Raw genomic sequence first — 18,857 nt, 5'->3', positions numbered from 1 at the left:
GGGGGGGAGAATGAAAGAGATAGAATGCCATTGTGTTGTCACAAGTTGCAAAATACCAAAAACAAATATATACTGTCAGAATAATTCGATCCAACAAATCCAGGTGCAGGGTCCCCAAGTGAGACAACACAAGAGATGGCCAAAGACGAAAGACACAAAAGAATCTAAAAGGGGCGCATATTACTGTAGCAAATATGATTCAAAATCACACCACCCCGCTGAAAATAGCATCAGTTTTAGTTTTAGTAGAGGTTTTACGGCGCTCGCAACTGCATAAAAGGTCATATGAGCGCCAGAGTAACAAACAAAAAACAAAAAAAAAGAAGAAGGGGAGATAAGGACGATAGATGTTAAATAGGAAAGAAGAAGCAAACCACACCAGAGCACCCGCCAACCACCCACAAATAGCATCAAGACCAATGGGAAAAGAAAGGAAATAGTACTGAAACCTAAATTACTAAAAACAAACTAAAAATGATTTCAACGATCCATAACATAAAAGCTAAGCGAATAAACCGCACCGTGCGAGAAAACTTGTCACTTGACTAGTCTGACCACAATGATGCAACAAACACTACAGGATACATCTATCCATCATCTTGCTAGAGATATCTTAGAGAAAATAAATCAAGCTTCATACTTGCGGTTCTCTCAGACTTAACCTAAAGTCTGAACTATTCCACAGAAAATGAGGTACATGTTGTACATACTCCATACGTTCACTTTTAAGAAGCAATAGAGACTATTTAACCATTTAATCCCCCCCCCCCCAGTCTCCGACCACCTGTGAGGGAAAAAAAACCCACCTTGTGACAAACATGTGCAAGAGGAATAACAGGTACAAGACCTATTTTTGTACCTACCTCAAGGACAGATTTTAACACATACCCTGTGGGAGGCAATTCAGTAATACAGTAAAATCAAAGGGGCCAATGAAAGATTACGCCAACGCAAATGACAAAAGTAAAAGAATAAAAACTTAACATGCATAAACACCACCCCAGTTCAGTAAAGTAAGTGTTTGGGTTTCGTCTCTAACAACACTATTCACAGTCAGGTTATATAATAAACAAGGTAAAACCTTTGAATTACTATGATGCTAACACGAAAGATATACAGGGGTACTCAATCTCTGCTCAGTATGACAGTATGGCTGGTGCGTCATAAGACAACTAAATATGAAGGGATTTCATTTGCAAGATCAGATTGACAGCTCTCCCAAAACATTATTGTGGATAGAATAAAAGATGAATCCAACAATAAACTTCAAGACAACCTAAAACATCGCCTGCTATAATAGGTAACCTTAAAAAATGTTAGTACCATCAGGTGTGATCAGAAAGTAAAGTACCCATACCAGTTCAATGAAAAAGACTACACAACGGTACTACAAATCACTAGTAAAGCAATTGAATCTCATTGAATTTTTCTTTGATTTCTGAGAAAATTTAAAAAATACAGAAAAAGTTAACGAAAAACAGTAAATAAACAAAAGAAAAGAACTTCACGACAATTTGCCAAATCATTGTGAAAAGGAAAATACGAATCGCGCAGGAGGAAAACTAATTTGATTTCAACTTAAACCTCAGAACACAGCAGCACTGCCTCAATGCCCACTGGTGACATTTACAGAAATGGCAATTCTAGAACTCCATATGTGTGCATCTGGTTTGAGGTGTTAGGAAAGCCTACCTTCAGTCAACTAATTCATCCAAAAGTGTCTTGAGAAGTTTAAAGACAACCAAACAGATATCACATAGTTATATATTCCCCATCGTTAATATTTTAATAGCATTATAATGCTGTGGGCACTAAATATACAAATCAGTAACCTTTGACTGTATACATTCGAGCACACTATGTTAATGTCAGGGAGACAATGGTTTTATGCAACACAGCAACTGTCCACTGGTGCAGTCAGTATGTCAAATTAGAATTTAGGGCCACCCCATAAAAAGTGACATAAGTAATGTGGACTAAAAAAATTCTAAGCAGTGAAAGAGTTAATTCATTAATCAGGGGTGGGTTTTTTTGGGAGACGAATCCTACCTCTTACTTCTTACACACACACACAAAATAAATAAATAAAAAAAATTTAAACACTTTCGTTGCCTTAAAATGCACCTGGTACGACATGAAAATGTTAAATTTTTGGCTGTGTATGCCATACAAGTTAGCAAAATATGCAGCTCCTGGTTACTTCTATTATCATGTACGGCACACTAATAACCTGGATCTAATTCTCCAGTACAGACTTTTGTCACAAGCCACATGCACTGCGTGGAATCGTGTTGGGGAATAAAAGGCGCACAGATAGAGGTACCAAATCTGCTGGTATTACTTTTCTGCTAGGCTTGCAAGTGATTGATAAACACAGATCTAAGCTCACAGGCAGCTATGTGCCCTCACAAAATTTAAATACCAAAATGACTAAAAAAAAGAAAAGAAATAATAAAAAAATATCTCACTTTGGCTATAATGGTATAATAGGTTTAAAGCTCATACCAACACTATTAGGTTATTTAAGAGGCGGGACCTCCGAGTTTAACGTCCATCTCCGAAAGGACCCAGTCAAATGGGAAATTTGTGTAAAGTGCCTTTCCCAAGGACACAATGTGATGTCAGACAGAGTTGATGCTCAAACCCCGGAACCCACAACCTCACGATTACAAGTCCGGTAGCCTTAGGCCATCAATCCCACCCACTCACTTTTTGGCTTAGATTTACAAGTTATGAGCAAATATGAGTAAGATGCTGGAAATAAGGAATGAGAGGAGCAAGAAAATAAACCTAATCGAAGACCGTGGTCCGAAATATGCCATCAGTGGGCCAGATCTAGACAGCGAGTCCAATAACAGTAAGTGACACGAGACTGCTGTCCTGGGTAACGAGCTCAGATTAAAATCAGTGCTAACCGTAGGAACGCATACCCCCCTGGCTACGAAAGGGTTAAGTTTTTTTGTAGCAGGTTACCATCTCCGAGCTACATGGAATGGCCCTGTAATCAAAATACACTCACCAGACACCAGAGAAATAACCCCATTTAAGAAGACAGAAAATTATTTCATAGCCCCAGAAAAATGTGAAGTGAAATGGAACTAAAGTGGCAAAATTACTGAAGCTATTTCATTTTTTTTTTCTTTCTGCCATCTTTTGCCACCTAGGGCTCACAGAGTCATAACTCCACATTTCTCAAAAGTCAAGAACTACATGTAAATCAGTGATCAAGGATGCCGCTGGGATTTCTAAAAATAAGTTGCATTTGCAATTTTAACAAAAGTTAATATAAAAAACTAACATACGGTTAAACTGAAAATAATGCGTAAAATATACCTCTATGTCCTATGCCCCCCCCCCAATAATGGTGAAAAACAACATTCTCCTAACAATGTAGATCACCGTTTAGGTTTCTCCCTTTCATGATCCCGTGTCTAGAATAATACAAAGGAATTCCAAAAGCTCACCATTCTCAGAATTAAAACTCATAACATCATAATAATTGATATTGTCAGTTGTGTTTAGCAACATTTAACACTACGCTTGCTAGCATATCATGCTGACCTCAATGACAACAACTTGGACTCATCCAAAAATTATAACAAAAAATCTGCCTGCTACTGCTAATTAAATTTGAACTCTTCACAACAGAGCAATGCTGCGAGTAGAGACATTTACATGAGCTACCCATACTAAAATGTGAAAGCTATGCTACAGATTGGGATGTAGAGATCCACTATACCTGCGAATTCACTGTTTGACTATTATATGAATCTTTGACAAAAACAGCCACCCGAAGCAGAAAATTAGCTAGCCATATGTACAAGGCTAGTGCACGAGACCACTTGATAAAATGCTGTCCAAGAAAAGTGGAAAAAGCGGGAGGTAGTGATTCCAAAAGAAAAGCTGCACCCTCAAAATACGTTTACAACTAATAAAACGGGCTATTTTAAAGTCATTCTAAGTATGAATACCTCAAATAAATAATCGTTTCTGGTGTTTGAAGAGCTGGGTACTTTTTTATTTTATTTCGGACGTATTTCTTCAATCACACGAATTTTTTTAAAAGAACAGATGAGACAAATCATTTACCATAAACATGCACCAGACAGATTTTCTTCGATTCAAATAATATATCATGCAACGTAATTTGAAATTTGAGGCTGAGACAGGAAACAGGAAGAAGAAAAGGGGGTGGGCCAGATGGGAAGGGTTAGTGTTAGTGTGTGTGTTGTTGGCACTTGGAAAGTCACTCACTTTTTATTCTAATTCTAACTGATGAGGCCTTCAGGCCAAAGGAAAAAATATTCAGGCCTCCCTTTCATTAAAACACTCTTTACAAAATCCAAAGTCTCTCTGCCTGCTGCCTTTAAAAATGTCAAGATGACCGCACCCCCTTGTTTGTAATTACTAGTTTGAAATACACGGAGGCCCAGATTAGCCAGATAGATGCAATACAATTAACGGACAATTAAATATAATTATTTACGTCCCAGAGATCAAAAGACAGATGAGTCCAAAAATTATCTTAAAAACAGTTGTGCCACATGCATATATATTTTACCTTTTACACATCTCATGTTCGATCATACTACATACCACCTTCCTTTTTCACGTTTATCCCTTTCACTGACATAAATTTTCTTTTTTATATATCTTCATTTAGAATAGTTTTGGAAGTATTTGGTGGTAATAGGGCCTTGGCCTATTTTCAAAACTTAATACAGCGCATGTATAACGGGGGGTTTCCATGCCCCCCGAGCACTGGTCTACAAAAGCTAAAAGCTGTTCATCACAGATTCGATGAGCACACTAGAAAAAATCAGGAGTGGGTGGCTCTGCATTGACTGGAGAGCTTCCATTGCAAATAGCCACCTCCTAAGGATTATATGGGTGTTCTGCCCTGGTCACGCCGGGGTGCACGGAAATGAGTGAGCTGATGACCTTGCCGGCAAAGCAGCACCCAATGGCCGAATCATGCTCGACCCACCAATGGTGATCGCCAGATGCAAGGAGAGCCTTCAAGACAAAGAGGAGACAGACTCCCACACACTCAGCACAATAAAAGAAGTGTGTGCGGGGCACAAGGAAAAAAGTTTTCTCCAAGGAGTGGTCAGGCGTGTCTCAAACCAGCTCCTCATGGAGACAACTTGCAGGAAGACCCTGAGGTGGACGCTGGAAACGAGAGATGAGCAGCTATGGACATGTGCCGCCTGCTATGACTCTAGCTCTGGATCCAAGTAAATCCAAGCAAGCTGTACGCAAGGGGTGAAAGGACTTCCGTCGTAATGAGCGACCACCCCAACAAACACAATGAAGAAGAGACCTAACCCCATACGTCAAACCAAAACATACTCCTACCCCCACCCCAATGTTCTACTCTGTCTCATAGTGGTCGCTCATTGCGGAAGTCCTCCCCAGGGGTTTCCACAGGCACCCCCCACCTCCTCGTATTCCACCCTTATTTAGTAGTTGGAAGGACTTCCGTAACCAGCGACTACCCCAACAAACATGAATAAAGAAGAGACCTAACCCTACCCCAAACCATACTCCTCTGTTCTACTCTGTCTCATAGTGGTCGCTCGTTACGGAAGTCCTCCCTAAAAGATCTAATAATAGGGTACTTGTCCTAGTTTAGCAATTTAGTTTGAGATTTCCTTGAAAACAGTTGATTTGCAAGGGTCTTAGACTTAGAGGCCATCATGTATGTTTAGCCCCCAAAACCAGTGCATCTGTGTGTGTGTGTGATAGTTGATAGGCTTAATTTAATTGATTTGATAGAAAAATTTCACTCTTCCACACATTGTCCTGTATAAGTAGATCTAGAATCTAGATCTAGAATCTAGATATCTAGATATAGTGATATAGGCCTACCTCTAGCTAGTAACTGTTCACCAAATTGGGAAATGAATAGGCCTAAACATTCTTCAGGACTATTATAGCCCTAGATGTGAATTGGGTATAAGGAAGTAGACAATGATGAATCTGACTAGAAAGAGCCCACAAGCCAGCTTTGCTTTCATTGATACAATACAACAGGTTGAGCAATATTAATTGACTCGTTGACTCAAAAGAGCCTAAGGCCTAAGGACACTGGGAATTGGTACCTCATCAGGCCACAAACATGCACTAATTCAATGAAAAATAAGCAACTTAGGAGCTTAAGAGAAGGACCTTAAGACCACATACTATAGCAACATTCAATTTTCAAGTTATAAAGGTTGGGTTAGGCAGGCAGGGAGTCAATAGGTAACCGCGCATGACGAAACCCTAACCCTAGCAGTAGCCTGTAGCAGGCTTAGATTTCGACTTCCAGCAGCCAGCCGCTATCGCAGAACATGATGGGAAGGGGCGGGGGTCACAAATAGCGGTGAAGGAAATGGATCATATACAGCAAACACAAAGTAGAAACATTGAACAATAACGAAAATATAAAAGGATACTTTACTTGTCTCGGTTGAGATTGCACAGATATCTGAACCGGGGGTGATATTGATGAGTTTCCTCTTGATGTCATTTCATAGATTTCTCTCGCATTGAGTCCTCTACTGGGACGGGTTTACAGGCTCGTTTTCGAAGACATTCTCCTACATAGAACAAAAATATACAAGTATTATACAGCTTGAATAAACAATCTACAAGTTCATTTCCAAAAAAATCAATATTATGACAAAGCAAATGATAGATGGACAAAGATTTTTATTCAAAATTTTCAATATGGCCATTGTACAGTACCTGATGGAGATACTTCGGTAATATTCGGTAACGGGATTCACTTCCGGGTCAGTAATGCCGTTCGGTAGTCGTAAAATCTAAAGAGCATGAATCCTTATAGTGGTTTGTTCTTAAAAAAGTAATAGAATATCTTATTGGAAACTTCTACTGTGCTAAAATAATTAATTGCATCCATCTTATAATCATTTCACCGAAAATATGCATTGTTAAAGAACACAGGTATTGATAGTATAATGAAATAAACCTAAAGAACGTTCAAAGCGTAACAAGAATAAGGTGTACAGTTTTCACAACTAGTGAACGAACTTCCATGTCAAAGGCTAAAGGTCAACAATATGGCGTTGTGACCAAAACAAAGACGACGCCTATTTTTGGAGTAAGTCACAAGACAATTAAATAGGCTTTGCTACTCATTCGCTATTCCATACGTTGCATCCTACTGACCTACATACCTCGCATGGTCACGAGTTTTTGGGTAAGTTCTACGTTTCTATTCTTTTTTTTTTTATAATTTAGATCTATTATTGGAAATTAATGGGTGATCTCTCTCACTGATGAATAAATTTGCTGGAGATCCAGGCCCATCCCAGGTGTCGATCGGGATCATGTCGCAGTGAAGTAGATCTAGTAATGATCTTTAGTACTTTAGTGACTTAGCCAGATTCTAGAGTAGAGTCTAGATCTAATCTAGATCTAGATCTAGTAGGCCCTATAGTCCTATAGTCTTCTTATAAATTATAAAGCGATGCTGGTAGCTTATTTATCGCCCAGTAATAATAGTGAAAAAGTATTTTTCTGGGCCATAGAATACAATCATAGAATAGTCTCTAGATCTAGATCTAGATCTAGAATCTTTAGTCTTTAATCTAGATCTAGATTCTAGGTCTAGGAATGTATCTAGATCTAGATCTAGATTCTAGAATGACTAGAGTGAAAGTGGCTATTCTCACCCGCCCTGAAGTTCTCGCAAGATCTACTCCTCCCCTCTTCTCTCTCTCTCTGTCTCTTTCTGAATACTGTCTATCGGTGTGGACGATCAAATTGACCAAAACAAAGTTAAAAAATGATGTTAAAACACAAAAGTAAATTAATTTGGTTGTCTACAAAGATGCTACGGCTATTTAACTTTTCGAATCGAGCCGAACTACGCGGGTCGCCATTTTGTTTTGTTCTCTCTCTCACTCTCTCTCTCCACTGCCCGCAGACTAAATTGTACGCTTTTAGTAGGCTACAAGTACAGTTGTAATGGAACGTTTGTTCACAGCACAGAATTCTACAATTTTTCTGTTATCACAGTGTAGAATTCTGTGGTTTAGGGTGAACGCAAAATTTGTTGGCCTAGATCTAGGCTATAACGGTGAACGCGCACCGGGTGAGAATAGCCAAAAGACTCGCCTGCACTATTCTCATCCCGGGTGAGAATAGAGGTGGCCATCTAGAATATCTAGATCTAGATCTAGCTAGGACTAGGCTAGGAAGAACCACTTGCCTACCGTTCGGTAGGCCTACTTTACTATAACTTCTAGATCTAGGCTAGTCATCTACTAGATCTAGATCTAGCTAAAACTAAAAAAGTTAAAGTAAAGATCAATTAGGCTTGAGATTAGGCCTAAACATCAAGAAAGCAACGAGCTTCGTGGAATTATTTTACTTTCACTTTCACTCCCCCCCCCCCCCCCCCCCCCCCAATCTCTAGATCTAATTAAGTAGATCATCTAAAAATTTAGATCTAGATGCACTGCTTTACTTTTGGGGCTCAAACTGCCGTGCTTTTTGGGGTGCAGTTGCTGGCTATAGATCTAGATCTAGATCTAGATCTAGACCTACTATGGCCACTACTAACACTGTCATCAATTATTTTCAAGAAAATTTCGAACATAAATTAGCAAAACACCAACTTATAAGGAAAACCAGGGCTGACTAAAAAAAAGGCCGGCTCTATTTCTCCGAACGTTCGGGAAAATAAACTTGAACTCTATTTCTCCAAACGGTCTCCGTTTTGTTGATAATAAGCGATGGAAGTGGCCCGTGTGTGTCGGCGTGTTTGTAAGGTGTGAACGAGGGGGAAGGGTGGAGGGATTTATTTTTTTTACAAGAAGGATTTTAGTTTTTGGTGGGTGACTTAATGAAAAATAGGTTACTGCCAGGGTCGATCAGTCTTGTTTTCTGGCAGTGCCTTTTGAAGGTATTTTCAAATGAAGTATAGTCCGGGAACGTTGCCCCAACCACAACTGAGGTATCTGAATATTCAGACATTTAAAAATCTCTAGCTCTAGAAATTGAATTCGATGCAAAAAATACTTCTTCCCAGTCCTCGCAGATTGAAAAGATGACGCCTAGATCTAAATCTCGCAAATTTATCACGAAAAAATCTCGAGATCGAAAACCGTTCGGAGAAATAAAGTTGAACTTTATTTTCCAGAACGTTCGGAGAAATAGTCACTTCGGAAAAAAAACAACCCAGATTTATTCTTTTAAAAATGAGGCTTTTCACCATGCATGGCATCTAATACCTCCCTCCTATTCATTATTTGTCATGTGGCCCGGCTGCTCCTTTAGGTTCAGAACACAAAAGTATTAGGGGTCTATTAATTTAATATTTTGTAAGCCGTATGATTCATGAATCTCGTATTCTGGCTTTGTAATCAGGAAGAATTCCATAACGAGCGACCACTATTCACTATAATGAAATAGATGAAGGGCTTCGGTTAGAGCCAGGGTTAGGGTTAGGTCCATTCTTTAGTGTGTTTTTTGGGGTGGTCTCTCATTTTGGGAGTCCTTCCCCATACAAGATCATTCAGGGGATCAAAATACAACGCTATATTAGTTATTATAGAGAAGATAGACTTTTCCTACCCTCTTTTACCCTTTTTTTCTCTCTTAAAAATGGGATAGATACTTGTAGACAAGATGAGTCACGGAAAACTTATTTCTTTTTTCTTCAGGAAAATAGCATGATCAGCTGTTGATGTGTTGAGCTTTCTCCATTGGCCCTTCATTCTTTCGATCCACACAGACTTTTCAACACCAGATACTGGTAAACAGGACCACTGCAGCCAGCTTGGTAATTGGTAACATTTTAATGATTTTTTTTGTGTGTGTGCGTGTGTGTGTCTTCTAGTGCTACAAGATGGTAGGGTTAATCAATTGTAGATCTTCTGCCTTCATTGCAACCCTTGTTTGGTGTCTTTTGCCTGTTTTCCAACTAGCGCTCAGCGTATTGTTATTTTGAACTAGTAGTTTTAGACGAAGATATTTTTCCAGTTGAAAGCGGAAAGTTTTCTCTTCTGCTAGACAAATCGACTCAAGAAATTTTTTTTTCAAGTATACAGTCAACCTTGCTCTAACGGCCACCTGATCAAGACCATCACCTGTAGGCTACAGGCAACCACTTTCGACTCTTCCCTAACGCTTTTTGATAATATTATATATATATATATGACAATGTCAACATCCACACGTATCTAAGACAACCATATTCGTCCACGACAATTGATGGCCCTCTTGGACAATTTTGACTGTTGTTTGAAATAATGAACGTGTATTCACTATCAGAAGAGACAGGGGAACACTGAGTGTATCCGGTGAATGAAGGAAAGTCAGTTGCGGGATAGCACTGAGAGCTCCGATACATGTCGAAGGAAGAAGAAAATAAAGGAAACAGGACGTAAATATGTGGTGCTGTGCATATTACGGTGGATTTTTAAAAAGTTCTAACAGATATTTGTTGATAATAATTCATCAACATGTCTTGACATTTTCTGAAGCTGCTGTTGTTTTATTGGAGACTATTTTGTTACTGTCTTGTTACAAGATGTGATTTAGCTATTGTTTTTTTTGGGGGGGGGGGATTGGTTAGTGTTTTACAGCGCTCGCAACTGCATAAAGTCATAAATGAGCACGGGGGACACATTAAATGTTTTCAGTTGGCAGGAAATTTTGAATTTTGCTAGAATGGCCTAAGTTACTACTCTTATTGATTTTGGACCACCAAGGGATCTTTAACGTGCGCAACTTGCATAGGGGACCTCCGAGATTTTTCACCCTTGTCCAAGAAGGCTAGGTGTAAATCTTTCCTACAAGAAAATTTGGGGTGTAGCTGAAAGACAGCAGTAAGAAGGAGCCAAGGAGTAGCTATAGAAAGGCTTCAGAAAGAGTCAGGTGTCCAGAGGAGGAGGCAAAGGAGTTGAGGGGGTAGGAGCAGAAAGTGTAGACAAAAGCAGACGACATAACATTTTGAGAGTAGGAAAGGAGTTGGAAGGAAACTATTTTAAAAAAGAAAATTTTTCCGTCGCTACCTGGATTCGAACCCGGGACCTTTTGATTGAGAGGCGCACACCTTAACCTCTAGGCCATGAGACCCCCCCCCCAGCTCTTGTATATATATATATATATATATATATATATATATATATAAGTTTAGTGTTGACCCATATTCAATGAGTAACATTTTATTTGTATTGCATAGTTATCATTAATGAAGTATTTTTTAAAAGTTTTTTGATGAATGCTTTGCTTCAACTAACGAATATTGTTAGCACTTGTGTAATACCAACACTTAATATGGTCCCACTGATTACAACAGGCTTACCTAGCCTGCCCCTCAAGCTTATTAGTCTCACCTTATGTAATAATAATACTGACCGGATGATAACATCTGCTTAAGGAGCAAGATAACCTAGGGAAATGGCCATTTGATGTTGACCACTGCTTGATATTTTGCCATATTGTGTAGCATCTTCTTTCGACTGGGCTGGGGTTGGTATTTTCCAACATTGTGATGTAAAGATTGGATGTTGTTCATATGTGAATTATTATGCCTGTTGTTATTGAGTGCAAAGTTTCCTGTCAATGACAAATAAACTAGTGTTACTTGTTAAACATCATGTGACGAGCGTTCACTGACTGTAGCTGTCAAGACTTAATCTGCCATTATCATTATCCGGCAGCCCTAAAGTAAGCCTGTTGGTCTTGGTAAATCAAGGGTCCACCAAATTTATTCTTTCAACTTTTAAAAATCATGCCACTTTTTAAACTTGTAGCTTATTTATACTTTGTTACTGTGTGTATGTGTTAAATCAGAATTATTTATAAAATCCATCTGCATTCTTTTTTATCCCTGTTCAAATTATGAAAATACATTTTCCTTAAAAAGAAATAAGCTTAGGGAGTAAAAACAAAAATTGTCAGCAGTAATTGTCAACTTATGATGTGAAGTCCTGAATGAGAGACAGACGCCTTAACCTCTAGGCCACGAGAACCCCCATCCTGCAGCCTGTCAGGGCTAAAGGCTGAACGAAAATTAGTATGATTTTTAAGCTTAAGTGCAGAAGAGATAACGATCAGATGCTGCTGGATCGCTAACAACAACAATGACAGCTTAAGTGTAATATTTCTAAGTGGGCTGTATAAATTTGTTGATTTTTTTCTTCCTCCACAGCCAGCTGCGACCATGTTTGTCAGCCTCTACCCCGTGTACACAAAGCAATATTTCGATGACCCTTGCCTTCCGTTCAACGCCACTAACGTAACGAAATGCGAGGATGGGGTGCAGTGGGTCTGGAAGGTCATTGGTGACTGTGTGGTCACCCCCAGGGAACAGGCGTCTGCTTATCTTGGCCTGATCTCAATGCTCACTTGGATGATGGTGGGAATTCCGTAAGTTTTCCAATTGTAAAAAAAAGTATAAAATTGTTCCCGCATCCGGACATTGGGGATTGTCTTGTTAGTGAGACAACTTCCTGGGCCTTCGGCATATTGTGGTAAAGAGGCCAGTTCCTTTCCACGCCGCCTTTACTTCCCCAAGTCAGGTACCCATTACTCTTGGGTGGGCAGGAGGGGGCCAAAAAAATCTGTGTCCGAACCAAGGCTCGAACCCGGACTTTCTGCTTCGGAGACGAGCGCAGTAACCACTCCGCCATAGCACCCTCATTCCTAATGTCTAGTGCATATATTAACATTAATAGTGTTAAGCTAGATACGTACTCAGTTTTCTGATTGTAACTCAATGGTATTCTGATATTGCATGCTTCAAAGGTCATAGGAATACTTATATCAAGATGACTAAGATGGTAGAAGTTTAATGGGTGATGGTTAGAATGACCTTCTGTATCTTTTTTTGTTACTGATAAGATTGTCCTTTTCTCCCCTTCTTTTTTTAAAATGTTTGTTACTCTCTTGTAACACCTCTAATCTTCTGGCACTCATATGACCTTATGCAGTTGTGAACGCAGTAAAACTTCTACTAAAACTTTATCAAAACTGATAAGAGGCCTAGGTCTTTTACTTCTATATATATTTTTAAAATGTACACACACATATATATATATATAAATATATATTTATGTTTCTGTCATGTTGGTTTTTAGTAACCACCTGTTCGTTATGATCATTTTAAGATGTAAAAACGGAAGTTATAAATTATAACATGCCGGAATAGCATCATACAGATGTGAAATTCATCGTAGATATTTGAGTTTATATCATGATTAGATGTCACACTTAGGTTTTTTTTCTGGTATCAGAATTTGGCTGTTTTGATATCTGAGACTTCTTGCCCCGGTCGCTCATGAAGTTGTGTGTCGTTCACTTTCAGACAAATCATCAAAAACGCTCGCAACTTGGAGGGCCTCGCTGGAGTTTCCTTCTTCCTGCTGTTCCAGTGGACAGGCGGTGATACCACCAATCTGATTGGCTCAATTCTCACCAATCAGTTGAAGTTTCAGGTATTTATTCCTGCTGTGCCATAATGAAGAAACGAGAGTCTATTGACGCTTCGAAGTGTGAAGTCATCATTCATGCTATTTATATATTGTGTGCTAATGTTATTCATACTTATATGAAATTCTATCAGCAACAGTATTTACACCTGCCAAGAACTCCAATAAAATTGGATCCCTCCGATTTTTTTTTTGCCCGAAGATGAACCTGGATGGGATTTGCGTAATAGCCAATTTTTTCTTGAATTGTTTCCATTATGCAACTTCTCATAAAGGACAGGAAAATACACAATTTAATTGCTGTTATTTGCAATATTTGCTCGACTTATCATAAATGATTTGAAAATACACATTTATATTTATGTTTATTTGCCATGATCAGTTCTTAACGCAATCTTAATGTATTTGAGACGAGGAGACTCAGATTTTTTTCCTCCAAACTGTAACCGTTAGGGTAGATTTGAAGGAAAACTCTTTTTCATTTGGTCACAGAGCAGTTGGCAGCTCTGAGTACCATTCCCCCCTGCCAGTGACACGGAGCAGTTGGCAGCTCTGAGTTTCATTCCCCCCTGCCAGTGACTCTCAGCTCTGTGTGTGTCACTGTGTGTGTGTGTGTGTATGTGTGTCTGGCTCTTGGCACGCCGCGGCTAGTCGTTACCTCTCCACTCCCTGGCCCCTGCCATATCCCCTTCATATTCCCCCACCCAGTGGGCTAATAGATCTTGCAAGAGTGGCAGCTGATGATGATGCTTTTTTTTTTCAAACCGTTATTGTCGGCCTGAACTGAACATGTATTACATTACACGCTGTGATATGACTACGTCCTATCACCATTCAGAACGCTTTGAATTTTGGAGGGTAGATCTTGCTCATTGCGTCTGCGTACTGTTAATTTCTTGCTTAGCCAACAGCTACACATCAGTGTCCCAAAAGTCAGTGACTACCGTACTGAATATTGTATAATAATGAATACTTTTTACAGGCTTGTTTCATAACTTTAATGGGCTTCACTTATCACTCTGTGTCATAATCATAAAGTACAAAGTTTTGCTTTGTCCACTTCAATGATTTTAGAAAAGTTATTCTTTAAATGAGATGAAAATTCTTTATCTCTAAAACTCATACATTATTTGAATGACTCTGCCTTGCTTTGAATAGATGTGAAGAGTGAAAAAACTGTATGTGGAATAGTAGAGTGGAGCAAGGCGGACTGACCAACATTTGAAAGCAATTCTCTTGGTTGGATAATGCAGCAAACACAGGGCAGATATTGATGATATCTTGAGAGCTAAATGCAAGTTTCACAAATCTCCATAATTTTTTCTGCTTGGTTTCTGAGGTTCAGATACCTGTGCACAAGGAGTGATATAACTATTTGATTAGAACAATACTTAGTTTGATGACATTTTAGTTAAATATAATATATTATTATGCCAGGACTATTTATGAATGTACTTAACAAGCTCTAATACAGTTGATTGATTTAGTTCATTTTGAATGCATAAGTCAAGAAAGTTATTAAATGACTACCTGGTTTTGAGAGTCAGTCCCCCAGCGAATGTGGGTAAAAAATAAAGTTGCTTGATATGTTGAGACAATCAGCCTGTTGGTGAATGTGGGTCAAATCAAATTAGAAGTTTTTCAGATCTGTTCAGACAATCATGAACGGCAGTCAGAATTTATTTCGTATATTTGTGTCTTTTGTGTTGAGACTGGGACTAAGTTTGCCTTTCCTGTACTCCCCAGGTCTATCTAGCTGTTTACTTTGTTTTGTCCGATGTAGTTCTGCTCATGCAGTACCTAATGTTTTACGTACGCAAGCGCCGGAGACAGGAGAGAGAGCGGCGAGGTAAATGAATCTTAGTGTTGGCACTGCATGGGCATTGTTCATTCGGATGTTCACGGGCAGTATTACATACAGACGTTTACAAGTCATTTTTGGCGGCTTTTGAGATACGTCTGTGTGCAATACTGCCTGTGTGTTTTTATTGAATTGCATGTATTGGAGAAATTTTTTACAGAATCTCTTCCATGTCTTTTCTTTGTTTCATTGCAGATTGCTTTAGCTTGTTATTTTATGATCGGAGACTGTATTCAGTGTACTCAGTACGCCATCTTTTATTGTCGTAAGAGAAAGAGAATGGGGGCAGGTAGTGGATTTTTTCTAGATCTCTCCTTGATCCAGACGTTTGGCTTAAGGCTTTTTTGAAAATTATGATTTGCTTTTTTGCTGCTTTTTTTGTGACCCACCATGTCGGATGCACAAGTCTATGAAGACGAATGGTTCATTTTTGTCTTGTTGTTTTTGTTGACCAACCAAAAGGGATGTGGTTTTAAACGAGTTCTGCCGACTTCAATACTCAACCACAGACAGACTGATATAATTTCTAATTTCTCAGTTGTGAGAACAGGTTAAGCACAATGCCTTTCTGTCCCGTAGAACTGAGAACGTTTCAGATTGCTCTTGGGTCTGTCTGGGGAATGATAAATTGTACAGTGCTTCGAGGGCTTACCTTGGAGCATAGATAATATATGCACTGTTATAAATGCTGTCAACCATTGTCATTTTTTATATATCGCGGGCCAGCTGTTCAATGAACCTAGCTAAAAATTCTGGTTCAAAAAATGTTTTATTGCAGTTTCTAATCTGTGGTATTGGCTGCATACGCTCAAGAAATCTTTTGTGGAAATTCAAATTTTACAAGATGAAAAATTCAAGAAAAGATACATAATTTAGGTACTGTTAGTGTACAATTGACCAAAGACCGAAGCAGTATTTTTCTCTCTCCTGAAAAATATTGTTCTCTGGGCTTGGAATAATTGAACAGTTTGCCACCGATGTGAACGTTTTCCACCTGAATCTGCCGTCACCCTTAGATGTGAGAGCCCGTGCACCGCAGCATGCACCATACGGCAACGAGCACGTATCCACTGCCCTGCCAGTGACCTTGAACGTCTGTGAAACCTTTTACAGGATGAAGACTTATAAAAAACCTTTTACGAAATGAAGACTTATTAAAACCTTTTACAGGATGAAGACTTATAAAAACCTTTTACGAAATGAAGACTTATTAAAACCTTTTACGGGATGGAGACTTATAAAAACCTTTTACCATATGAAGGTTTTCTTTCAACTCCTTCGCAGCCCAACGCCAACTTTTTAGTGCATGTCTGGCAGTAAAGAGGTTAAAATTCTTTTTCAAATAAAGGGTTATGAAAACCTTTTAGAAGATGAAGGCTTCAAAAAAAATATTTTTTAAGATGAAGGGTTTTAAACTTGCACCTGTGTTAAACCTTTTGCAAGATGAAAACTATACAAAAATTCTCTTATCAGTCTGTCATGTTTTATATAAATAGTAGAGGTCATCATGGTTCGGCAAAGAATTCAAAGTTATGACAAAAAATAATGTGAATGAAGACGTTTAAAGTGATAAGATTTTCTGGATTCATGACTGGTTTACAATATTTGAAATTAGGCTACTGTGTAAATGTCGTGGTTTCATACGAGACAGGCCAATTGTTCCTTTTATCTTTTTTTATATGACCTTTTCTTTGATTGATAACTTCCCTTGATGATTTCCCTCTTTCTTTTTTTAAGAAGTTTATTCTTACCCATTACCCTTTTTAAGCCTGTGTAGTTTTGCTCTTTTTTGGAACACCCTCTAGTGTTCTGCACAGCTGCCGGTCCTGTGCTTTTACACATCTTGGAAAATCTCCCATTCATTCTTCTGATTTGTTTGACTCCCCTACACCAATGATTGCCTGTGATGTTTTTTACACTACAATACCAGAAATGTCATCTTTCTGATGTTGTAGTTGTTGTTTAGTCTTTCTGATGTTGTTGTTGTTGTTTAGTCTTTCTGATGTTGTTGTTGTTTACTTGTCACGTGTTTGTTTGTGGTATGACCAACTTATAAATTGGGTGTAGGCCAAATAGTTCGACTCTTCCCTGTGCATGTAGGAGGCTTGGGTTTCATTCCCTGATGGGGAGTATCTAGCATCTCCATCTTTTGGCTGGCATTCTGAATCCCACTTTGCCTGGGTTGGCCGGAGCTAGCAGGATTAAAGCAGCCTGCATTCTAAATCCCCTAAATTGTATCGATGGGGAGGTAAAATTTGTACAATGGACTAATCTGAGTGACACTGTTTCCATTCTTGCCTTCTTTTGTGTCGCAAATGCCGTAAAACTCGTACTAAAAGAAACACTAAACAATAGGCCCACTTCCTTTCCTCTCATTTTGAAAACTCCAGCTGTCTCAAGTGTCTCAGTCATGATAGATTTCTTGAGATCTCAGAGATAAAAATGATCATCCACTTCATTTTCCGATCAGTGGTTGTAAGTAACACTTGAGGCACATGTCATGCCCAGTGTTTTGCAGTACCCCGTAGGTCAAGAGAAGCAATAATGTACTTGTCTGTGTCCCTCTGTTCCCATAACCTCGTTAGATAAGAAATGATAACGCGCATGCTCATTGAGATAACGCGCATGCTCGTAAAGAAGGATTTGGTGATATTGTGTTTGTTCTGTCAGATCCATGATTTTGCAGGGAAAGATAACTATGATATACCCTTCCTTTATTCATACTTACTATGAAATATCATTTTGTAACAGTTTGCAACAGCCTTAAAAATAAAGGACTTCATACAAAGCTTTCTTCCACATGCTTTGACATAAAAATTAAAATTGTAAAAATGAAAGTAAAAAGATGCCCTACCCCCGACATTCGGGCATTAACCATTATGATTTTGTTTGTTCCTTGTTTTACTCCTAATACCAAAAGAAAGCCATTTGTGCTTCAAGTGTGTTGAATGAGTTCAGTATTTTGCTTTCTCCTTTTAGTCCCTTGTGTGACAGTGTCAGTAATACTGTAAAACCTGTACTCAAACTAACAAGTAATACTGTGAAACCTCTACTCATACAAACAAGTAATACTGTAAAACCTGTACTCAAACTGACAAGTAATACTGTAAAACCTCTACTTGAACAAACAAGTAATACTGTAAAACCTCTACTCAAACTAACAAGTAACACCGTCATGCCACCAGTGTCTGTGCTGCGGCTGTTGAGAGCTTCGCTTTTGCATGCAGGAGACCCGAGTTTGATTCCCGATTGGGGACGAGTTTTTATCAAGTAGCCCAGTCTTCCCTCAGGGATGTTGTATCCTGCTCACCCCATTGCGAGCCTAGTGCTTTCTTGTCGTTACTCCATTTTTTTTTAACAGTGAAAATGTGACTTCTTCCTAAGCTCCCTCTTTGTTATGAACTGTTTTCACTGTTATTAAAAATGGAGATACGACGAGAAAGCACTGAGGTCGCCATGTTGACCTTGACAGGCAGGGGATCGGAAACCCATCTCCTAAATGCTCTAAATTGTGGGGTGCTTTTTTTTTGGGGGGGGGGGGGGGG

The 18,857-nt window shown here is 38.9% G+C and overlaps 2 protein-coding genes across 7 annotated transcripts in view; one reads left to right on the top strand and one right to left on the bottom strand.

Moving 5' to 3' along the window:
• LOC101845107 (eukaryotic translation initiation factor 4 gamma 1) overlaps positions 1-6,825 on the bottom strand; it is a 95,700-nt gene extending 88,875 nt beyond the window's left edge. For all 5 annotated transcript variants that reach the window (XM_005101097.3, XM_035970464.1, XM_005101098.3 and 2 more), the window contains exons 1-2: positions 6,733-6,825; positions 6,441-6,584 (exon numbers count right to left, since the gene is read on the bottom strand). In XM_005101097.3, coding sequence (XP_005101154.1) covers positions 6,441-6,514 — 74 coding nt within the window. In that variant the 5' untranslated portion in view covers positions 6,515-6,584; positions 6,733-6,825. The remainder of the gene's footprint in view (positions 1-6,440; positions 6,585-6,732) is intronic.
• Positions 6,826-7,063: 238 nt separating this feature from the next.
• LOC101864630 (seven transmembrane protein 1) overlaps positions 7,064-18,857 on the top strand; it is a 16,714-nt gene continuing 4,920 nt past the window's right edge. Inside the window, exons 1-5 of one of the 2 annotated variants that reach the window (XM_005101096.3) lie at positions 7,064-7,207; positions 9,678-9,796; positions 12,173-12,390; positions 13,328-13,457; positions 15,198-15,300. In XM_005101096.3, the coding sequence (XP_005101153.1) occupies positions 12,185-12,390; positions 13,328-13,457; positions 15,198-15,300 (439 nt within the window). In that variant the 5' untranslated portion in view covers positions 7,064-7,207; positions 9,678-9,796; positions 12,173-12,184. Of the gene's footprint in view, positions 7,208-9,677; positions 9,804-12,172; positions 12,391-13,327; positions 13,458-15,197; positions 15,301-18,857 lie in introns of both variants that reach the window. The other variant, XM_035970467.1, reaches the window with a different exon arrangement.

The sequence above is a fragment of the Aplysia californica genome, unplaced genomic scaffold (assembly GCF_000002075.1).
Source record: "Aplysia californica isolate F4 #8 unplaced genomic scaffold, AplCal3.0 scaffold00270, whole genome shotgun sequence".
NCBI lineage: Eukaryota > Metazoa > Mollusca > Gastropoda > Aplysiida > Aplysiidae > Aplysia > Aplysia californica.
This window is presented reverse-complemented; position numbering and strand designations above follow the sequence as displayed.